Genomic DNA, 9670 nt, shown 5'->3' with positions numbered 1-9670 from the left:
ACCTGAAAACAAAATATTGACAGATGGAGGAAAAGAAAGAAGATGCTGTGAGAGATAATAAATAGGAGGGCACCTACTTGAAATAGAGCGACTGGGTCAGGCTTCTCTCTGAGAAGACAGCCTAGTCTAAGCTGAGGGCTAAAGGGGAGGAGGAGACAGGAGCCATAGAAAGGGGGAAAATCCTTGGGGTTGGAGAAAGCAGGAGCTAGTGCAAGGTGTCCAGAGCAGAACGGGCAAACGGGCGTGTGGCAGGGGGTGAGGTCAGAGATGGTAGCAGGAATCAGAGCACAGGGCGTTTGGGAGGCCGAGGATAGAGTTTGGATTGTATTTGGAAGACAATGAGGGGTCTAGGCAGTAATCCTTAGGGGCTGCTGCCCAAAGCATTGGTGAATGCTAATGGGATCAGCTCCATCGGAAGAGCATGGGACTCTTGATCTCAGGTCATGAGTTCGAGCCCCACGCTGGGTATGGAGATTACTATAAATAAATAAACAAACAACCTTTTAAAAAATTATCTAATCATCAGGGAATTTGAATGCAGATGCTGGGTAATTGGTAATATTACACATAATTGTCAATTTTGTTATGTGTAATACTGATACTGTGGTTACGTGAGGGCTTTTTTAGTCCTATCTTTTAGCGATCCGAACTGAAATGTTTATGAATGAAAGGAAGTGATGTGCTATTCCAAAGAGAGGTGGGGGTGTGGGTAAAACCAGGTTAGCCTTAGGTTGATCATTGCTGAAGGTGGAGGATGTATGCACGGGAGGTCTTTGTACTCTTCTCTCTTGTAATAGTTCATTAAGCTGTATACTCTTGTATATGTCCACGATACCGTTCTGTCTAGTGCATGTTTGACATCTTCCATAGTACAGATGTTTGGGGGCAACTGGACGCCTGGGAGCGCCTAAGCAGGGGGCTGTCACCTCCTCCTCTCACCCAGAACACCCAGCATCTCCACCTCTACCAGCAGGCCCTCCGCCTGCCCCCAGTGCCCCTGCTGCTCCTGATGGGCCCTCCAGCCCTGGTCATGCCAGCTCCTTGGTCCCAGAGCATCTCTAGCCTCCAGATCCCAAACCTCTGGTGGGTCTCCAGGCTAGTGGCTGAGCTCTGGATGCAACACAAGACTCCCCAAAGACTCTTCATCGCCTGGAACAGGCCACATCCAGTCCCAGAGGAAGGCAGGAGGAGAGTTTATGAGACAACATCATGAGTCACCACATCTAATGGCTTCCCAGAGGAGCTGTGGTTGGACACGGAACTGCTCCTTCCCACAGGTGGCTGGGAAAGCACACGCTAAAGCTGGGCTCTGATTCAGAGACATGCAGAGCGGGACCACCTCTGTGGCATACCCCCGAGCCACCTGGAGAATGTCACAGAACCCCTCTGCTCTCAGTTCTCCCATTTCAAACGGGGCTCATACCTAACATGTTTGCTTCAGGGGGTAATTGGGAGGGTTAGATAAACTAATGCATGTGCAAGTGCTTTGTTAAATGCTGGGCAAATGAAGCAGCTGATACCATGATGGGAGAGAGTGATGGATGCATGGTAGCCTTGGCTTTGGATGGTCTTCTGGTAAGTTTAATGTATGCCTTTACTCCTTACCCTGGTTCAGAGTCCTCTTCCATTGTCCCTTCCTCTATTGCCTTCTTGCCTTTTCCAGCTAAAGTTCTGTGGAGGAGATGAGGAGGGAAAACAAGCATCTGGAGGGTATAATGGTCAGGAGACTATTTCAGGAGAAAACAGATGGTGCACTCAGAAAGCATTTATCTGGGGCGCCTGGGTGGCTCAGTTGGTTAAGCGACTGCCTTCGGCTCAGGTCAGATCCTGGAGTCCCTGGATCAAGTCCCGCATCGGGCTCCCTGCTCGGCAGGGAGCCTGCTTCTGCCTCTGACCCTCCCCCCTCTCATGTGCTCTCTCTCTCTCAAATAAATAAATAAAATCTTTAAAAAAAAAAAAAAAGAAAGAAAGCATTTATCTGAAGAGTTTAATAGAGGGACTTTACAGGGGAGAGGGGAGGGTGAGAACCAGCAAGGGATGGATAAGCCATGGGACTGGCAATCACAGGAAGCTGTTGGGGCAAAGAGAGAACACAGTGTCACTCTGGCCCCCAAAGAGCTAGAGTCGTGGAATAGGGTCACCTAACAGGAGCTGTATCCGTAAAGACAGCCCCACAGGCAGAACTGGGCCAGGCAGGGAGGGAGTCGGGAGATGAATACCCTGACATCTGTCTTCTCCAGTCCTTCAATCTCCTTCAGTGCTTTCCATTGGCTGAACCTGGTCAGAAAACAGAGGGCAAGGGAACCCGGCCGACAGAGTCCTTAGAGGGCAGCCTCTGGGGCAGACAGCAGGGCTCAGAAGGATGGAGCCCAGATGGGGCAGGGGGGTGGGCCATATGCGAATGGAGAAGAGCCAACATTGGGAAATGAGTTCTGGACGAGGCGAGATGAAGGTGTGAGATCAAGGTTTGCGTGCTGTGGGTTGGAAGTGCATGCAGTTGCCACTGGAGTTGAGCACCTGATCGGGGTGCTAGGTCATGGCCAGGATTTGGAGGACAAAAGGGTCTCACCGGTGGCAAGAAGTCAGCCATCTCTTCTTTGCCTGGGATCCTGACCTGTATCCTCCTTTGCTTCTAGGGGAGCCCTCCCAGCCTTCCAACAGCAGCTGGCCCCCAAGCCTGAATGGGACTCCTGCCAAGGCCACCCCAGCTGTAAACCTCACCTTCTCCTCCTACTACCAGCACTCCTCCCCAGTGGCAGCCATGTTCGTTGTGGCCTACGCGCTCATATTCCTCCTCTGCATGGTGGGCAATGCCCTGGTCTGCTTCACTGTGCTCAAGAACCGTCACATGCGCACTGTCACCAACATGTTCATCCTCAACCTGGCCGTCAGCGACCTGCTGGTGGGCATCTTCTGCATGCCCACTACGCTCGTGGACAACCTCATCACTGGTGAGTGGAGGCAATGGAGGCAGTGGGAGTCCCCTCCCCCACCTTCCCGAAATCATTGCTGGCCTGGTCTCTTGGCCAAGATGCCATTGTCTCAGACTCTCCAGACAGTCTTGTGGCTGAGGGATTAGGCTAGAAATAATAGAAACAATGAATTAATTATTCTCTTCATCTAGGCATTGTATGACTTACTCTGCCTGCATTAACTTATCCAATCCTCACAACGATCCAATGAATTATGCGTTGTTATTATTATCCTGATTTGGGGGGTTGGGGAAACCGATGCTCAGAGTGATGAGGGACAGGTCTGTAGTTACACAGCTAAGTGTCAAGTCCCATGTCTTCACACCCAGATTTCTAACCACTACACCATTCAGTCTTACTTTTCTGGGTAGCTGCCCTGGGCAGAGCTAGAACCCACAGGTTTCCTCTGAACGTGGACCTAATAATCCACTTATTTGAGTTGTTCTCCAACCAAAGAGAGTTCTGCCCTACAGGTAGTGAGCTCCCTGTCACCGGGAGTGTCTACGTAGGGACTGCCTGGCCATTTAGCAGTGACTTGGTAGAAGGGATTCAAGCAGAACGAGACCACCTGACCTCCACATTCCTGCCTGTTCATCCCACAAATGGTGGAAGGGTGTTTCTATAAGTTTCAGGACCCAGGAAGTAGAGCCAGGACAGTCAGCTTTCCCTCGGCTGCCCTGGCTCTGTCTGGTGGGACCTTCGCTCACAGCTGGATCTCAGGTTCCGCCAGTGCTGCTGAACATAAACTGCTCATCCTTCTCCTTCCCAGCACACCTAGACCCACACATACGTGTGCACACACACACACATGCGCAAAAGTGCACACACCTAGCCGCACGCTCATACACATTCACCGGTTAACAATGACATGGCGAAGTCACTAGTTGGTTAAGGTGGTGTCTGCCAGCCCTTTCCACGTGCCTAAATTAAAAAAAATGGTTGGAAGAACACATTCACATGGCAATCGTCAAAAACTACCAAAAGGTTTCCAGTGAAAAATGTCCCTTCCATCCCTGTCCTCTGGCCTCCCAGCTTCTCTCCTGGGAGGAAATCAATATTGCCAATTTCTTGTGTCTCTTTCCGAAAGTATTTTTATGCAAGAACAAGCGAATTAAGGACATGCTGACTTTCCAAGCAGTCAGTTCTGCATCTTCACTTTCTTTTTCGGCTTCAAAATATAGAGTGTATATCGTAAGTAGGATTCGTTAAAATTAATTTACATGCAGTTATTCCATATTAATAAATAGAAGCATTTTTCATTCTTTTTTGCAACTGCTTAGCATTCCATTATATGGATGTACTATAATTTATTTAGCCAGTCTCTTTCTGATGGGTATCTAGGTTGTTTTTAACAGAATCTTCTGCAATAGAACAAACCTTCATTCAGCTTTTCTTTTCTTTCCTTTTCTTTTTTTTTTTTTTTTTTTGGAGTGAAGATGCTGAGGGTTGAATTATTTACATCTGCTGCTCCTGGCGCTATGTGACTTCACTGTGTTACAAAGACCCCCGTTTATTTTTTATTCCTTCCCTTCTGTGGCCCTACCCCACTACCTAGTCCCTTCCCCGCCCAACAGGCGAACATTCTACTAAACATAGCCTGTATCTTTTCACTTGTATGCCTTCTTACCAAAAGTGCATCGCAAATGTGTGCATGTTTTACATTGAAATATTTTTGTCCAGGTACAATTTAATATGCACAAAAATCCTCCTTTTTTTAGTGTACTCTTCCACAGGTGTTGAGGGACACACACAGTCATGGAGCTACCACCACAATCAAGATAAAGAACAATGTCATCCCCCCCAACCACTCCCTTGTTTTTCTGGGTTGGGGTTTTCCTGGCTATTCTTGTGGATCTGTTGGCTTTCCTGGCTATTCTTTTTTTTTTTTTTTTTTTTTTTAAGATTTTACTTATTTATTTGACAGAGAGAGACACAGCGGGAGCAGGAACACAAGCAGGGGGAGTAGAAGAGGGAGAAGCAGGCTCCCTGCTAAGCAGGGAACCTGATGCGGGGCTCGATCCCGGGACCCTGGGACCCTGACCTTTGTCACTGGGCTTCTATTTACGTCGCCCTGCATACATCTCACCTGAGGCCGCTAAGGGCTGCCGCTCTGCTCCTCGGGGTGCATCCACCACATTTTACCCTCTGGTCCCCCAGGGATGGACACCCAGGTGGCCTCTGCACAGCGGTGTGTGCGAGCCAGCCTGCCTGTGTCAGTGATGTCATGGCGGGAGTAGAAACGTTGCCATGTGGGGAGATACTGGATTTGGCAAATGCTATAAATCAGAGGAGTTTTTTAATTTAAATTTTTTTTTTTTAAGAGCTGATTTACCAGCACACCACTGCCTCCCACTCTCCAGCACTACAAACAACTGGAGTATGGGGGAATGTCTCTGGGACATGAACTTGGGAGAGGACTTGCCGAATCAGGGAAATACCCAGTTTTCCAAAACAGAATCAGGCTGGTTGCCATGGTGATGTTGGCTTTCCATGATATTTAAACTCCCCAGCACCCACACCAAACTCTCACACTCCCCCATTGTGATTTAGGGGCACAGAGACTGGAAACCAACTCATCTCCCCTCAGCTTTCTCATCTGTGAACAGGAGATCACATCAGGGTTGTTGGGAGGATGGAACGAGACAATGCCTGGCACTCAGTAAGCGTGCAGGCAGAAAGGTCGCTAGGGGTGGCTGCTGGGGAAGAGGGGGCCCAGCCCTGGGAGAGGGCTCCTGAGCCAAGTACAACAGACGAGAACAGATGGGACCCCCAGACCTAGAGGGGCAGAGACACCAGGCAGTGACCAACGCATGGCCTCAAGGAACCAAGATGTGGATCCAGCTACCAGTCCTGAGGCCAAGTGGGGCCCCGGCCTCTGGACAGAGCAGAAGCCTGGGAATCAGAGAGAGACACGGGAGGGGCTGGGGCTGCTTGTGTCTCCTCGACCTGGGAGTCAGGCTCGCTCTGTCCCAGTGGTTCTCAGCTCTGGCTGCCACTCAGATCCCCCGGGGTGGATCTGAAAAGTACTGATGTCTGGTCCCACCCCCAGAGATGCTGACTGTAATTGATCTGGCATGGCTCAGGGCACTGGCTCTTTTCAAAGCCCTCAGGTGATTCTAGTGAGTGGCCAGGGTTGAGAACTGTTGGCCTAGACCTTGAGGCAGGGCTATGGGAGCAGAAAGCCGGGCAGATCTGGCTGGATACAAAGGTCCTGGAGAGAAATCCTTGGTCAATATAAAGACGGTTTCTCTAACGGTGAGAACTGACCGCAGTGGTGTAGACTGGTCAGTTCGTCATTTCTGGAAGTGTGTAAGCAGAGGATGACCACCTAGCAGGACATGGAGGAAAGATCCGAGCCACAGAGGGGACTGGCCTAAATGACCCAAGGTCTCCGGCTCTTCGTGGATGAGGCACTCATTCTATGGTGGACTCTGTCATTGCAGGGTGGCCCTTTGACAACGCCACGTGCAAGATGAGTGGCTTGGTGCAGGGCATGTCCGTGTCGGCTTCCGTGTTCACACTGGTGGCCATTGCCGTGGAAAGGTGAGAGGGCTCCTGGCTGGGTTCTCCTTGGCCGACAGGGGCTCGGCACGAGGAAGAGTTACCGTCACCACTGTCGCACTGACCAGAAGGCTGAGGCTGAATCAGGAGCCATAAAGGGAAGGGCTGGGGGCTAGCTGCCCTCTGCACTTGGGGCGCCTGCAGAGAATACCTCGACCTTCGTCTAGAAGGCCTGGAGGCAGCTCCTGTGAAGGTTTACTAGGGATTCCTGGGTCCTGTGGGAGCTTGAGGGCAGTCCTTGTTTCCTGAACAGTAGGCATCCTGCTACCCATGAGTCTGAGCAAGGAAAGCCAATTTGGGGGGGGGGGATCAGAGTGTGACCCTGCTCCTTCACTACCCACCCCCCTCCCCACTCCTCCCAACCCCCACCTGCAGGCTCCTTGCTGTTCTCTGGCAGCCCAAGCCTTACTAGCCCTCCATCTCCACCCTACCTCAAGCTACTTCAGGTCTCTTTCCGCCTCAGATTCCATCAGATTCTCTGATAAGCATGAGTTGGCAAATGGAATAGAGCCAGGGGCCAAGGAAGCTTTGCACACAGTAAAACTAACCCAAATGCATGCGATAGGTCCTCTTCCCCTCCCCCACCTCAGTAAGCTTTTGCACTAAGGGCTCATCTGGGCATTCTCCCCCAGAGCATGGGGGGCAGGCAAGGATGCTAGCCAAGACGACATAGGGACAGCCTATCACGTAGAGTCCGCCCCTGAACTCCCAGGGTTTTCGGGAGAATCCCTAAACAGCTAAAACTTTTCTTTGATACGCCTTCCTAATTAGCCTACTCCAGGACAGAAGGTGCAGACTGATCCCTTTGCTAGCTGCCAGCTAATCAGTTTATGCCCCCCCGAAGTGCCCAGACACGAACGTTTCCCACGCTGCCCCCGTTCCTCCCCACGTCCCCCCTCCTGGTTTTGCCTTTGTTCCCCGGCTACTGACTCCCTCGCAGGTGAGAACCAATTTGCTTGCGGACGACCCTAAACTGCCTGCGCTACTCTTGGAAGGTGCCCCCGGTGCCCACACCCCGCCAGCCCCCACCAGGGGTAGCTCTCCTCCCCGGGGACAGGGACCGCCCGGGGCCGGTGCCCAGCCCGCTTGTCTTTCCTCCCCCGGCCGCAGGTTCCGCTGCATCGTGCACCCTCTCCGCGAGAAGCTGACCCTGCGCGAGGCGCTGGTCACCATCGCGGTCATCTGGGCCCTGGCCCTGCTCATCATGTGCCCCTCGGCCGTCACGCTGACCGTCACGCGCGAGGAGCACCACTTCATGGTGGACGCCCGCAACCGCTCCTACCCGCTCTACTCGTGCTGGGAGGCCTGGCCCGAGAAGGGCATGCGCAGGGTCTACACCACCGTGCTCTTCTCGCACGTCTACCTGGCGCCCCTGGCGCTCATCGTGCTCCTGTACGCGCGCATCGCCCGCAAGCTGTGCAAGGCGTCGGGGCCCGCGCGGCCGGGTGGGGACGCGGCGCGGGAGGGCCGGCGGGGGGCCCGGCGGCGGGCCCGCGTGGTGCACATGCTGGTCATGGTGGCGCTGGTCTTCACGCTGTCCTGGCTGCCGCTCTGGGCGCTGCTGCTGCTCACCGACTACGGCCAGCTCAGCGAGCCGCAGCTGCAGCTGGTCACCGTCTACGCCTTCCCCCTGGCGCACTGGCTGGCCTTCTTCAACAGCAGCGCCAACCCCGTCATCTACGGCTACTTCAACGAGAACTTCCGCCGCGGCTTCCAGGCCGCCTTCCGCGCGCCGCTCTGCCCGCCGCAGTGGGCCGGGCCCAGGGAGGCCTCCTCCGAGCCGCCCGGCGGGCTCCTGCGCGCCCCGGTCTCCGTGCAGGGGCAGCCCAGCGACTCGGGCCTGCCCTCCGAGTCCGGCCAGGGCAGCGGGGCGCCCCGGCCCGGCCGCCTCCCGCTGCGCGGGGCCCGGGTGGCCCACCACGGCTTGGCCGGGGAGGGTGCTGGCTGCGGCCCCCTGCCCCTCACCATACCGGCGTGGGGTAGCTGACTGGGACGGGGAGGGCGGGCCCTTGACCCCGGGGGGACCCTGGGGTGGGGGGCCCGACGGGACGTGGGACACCGCGACAGGGTAGCAGCCAGGTGTGGTGGGAGAAGGCGGTGCCACGTGCCTTCCCCCCCCCCCCCACACACAGGGCGGTGGCTCCGCGGGAGGTCTCTACTCTACTGCCTTCCCCCTTGGAGGGGGGCCCACTTGCCACCAAACCCTTCCTCGTGTGGCCAACTCCGCACCCACCGTCTGGCTGAATCCTCACAACGCTTTGGGAGTAGGTCCTCTTTGTCCCCCTTCTACAGATGCGAAACTGAGGACCGAGAGGAGGTGTGGCTCGCCTGGTCTCTCAGCTGGACGTCGCCCAGGAGCCTGATGCCAGGGTTGTATGGACAGCTCCGGCTGTCTCCAGAAGGACCCTGTAAGGTGGGGCACAGCGAAATGGGTAAATCGTAGTGACGCCGCTGGGAGGGAGCAACGAGCAAAGCTGTCCTGTCCATGTGATGCTTTGTGTCCGGTGTCCTGGAGTCCCTTCTGTATTACCCGAGTCCCTTTTGCTTCACCCTCTCCTGGGAGAACACGCTGGGCCCCTCCTGCCAACTCCCCGTAGGTTTGTTCTGAGAGGGGTTCTGGACCATTCTCTTCTTTTTTTTTTTTTTAAAGATTTTATTTATTTATTTGAGACAGAGAAAATGAGATACAGAGAGCATGAGAGGGGGGGAGGGTCAGAGGGAGAAGCAGACTCCCCGCCGAGCAGGGAGCCCGATGCGGGACTCGATCCCGGGACTCCAGGATCATGACCTGAGCCGAAGGCAGTCGCTTAACCAACTGAGCCACCCAGGCGCCCTGGACCATTCTCTTCTTCCCAGAGTCCTGCAACGGGACATCACGTCTAAGCAGCTGCACAGGGAGTGTCCGTTGCAGATGCTCTGGGTCTTGCCCTTTGGATCCGAGCCCCGAGGAAAGAGGAAGGGGTGGTGTCTTCCCTCCTCTCCTCATAGGGCCCACTGCCATCACCCAGGCCTAGGCGAGAACTTACAAGGTGACAGGTGGCTGTCAGGCCACGTGGAGGCGTCCGTTTATTTATTCCCGGACAGGAGGAAGGGAAGGCACAGTACCTACTTTCCGCCTCTGGAAATACATCAGCCCA

At 54.3% G+C, this 9670-nt stretch overlaps 1 protein-coding gene across 1 annotated transcript; it reads left to right on the top strand.

The window, feature by feature from the left end:
• Positions 1–2350: 2350 nt before the first annotated feature.
• Positions 2351–8520, top strand: LOC118018576 (neuropeptide FF receptor 1-like). The gene is made up of 3 exons (XM_035017191.1): positions 2351–2951; positions 6416–6515; positions 7644–8520. Exons 1-3 carry the CDS (start codon positions 2537–2539, stop codon positions 8518–8520), a joined length of 1392 nt encoding a protein of 463 aa, XP_034873082.1. The 5' UTR covers positions 2351–2536.
• Positions 8521–9670: the final 1150 nt, after the last annotated feature.

The sequence above is a fragment of the Mirounga leonina genome, unplaced genomic scaffold (genome assembly GCF_011800145.1).
Source record: "Mirounga leonina isolate KUSES-001 unplaced genomic scaffold, KU_Mleo_1.0 Mir_107, whole genome shotgun sequence".
NCBI lineage: Eukaryota > Metazoa > Chordata > Mammalia > Carnivora > Phocidae > Mirounga > Mirounga leonina.
Note: the sequence above shows the minus strand (reverse complement) of the source record. Positions and strands in the feature narration are given on the sequence as shown.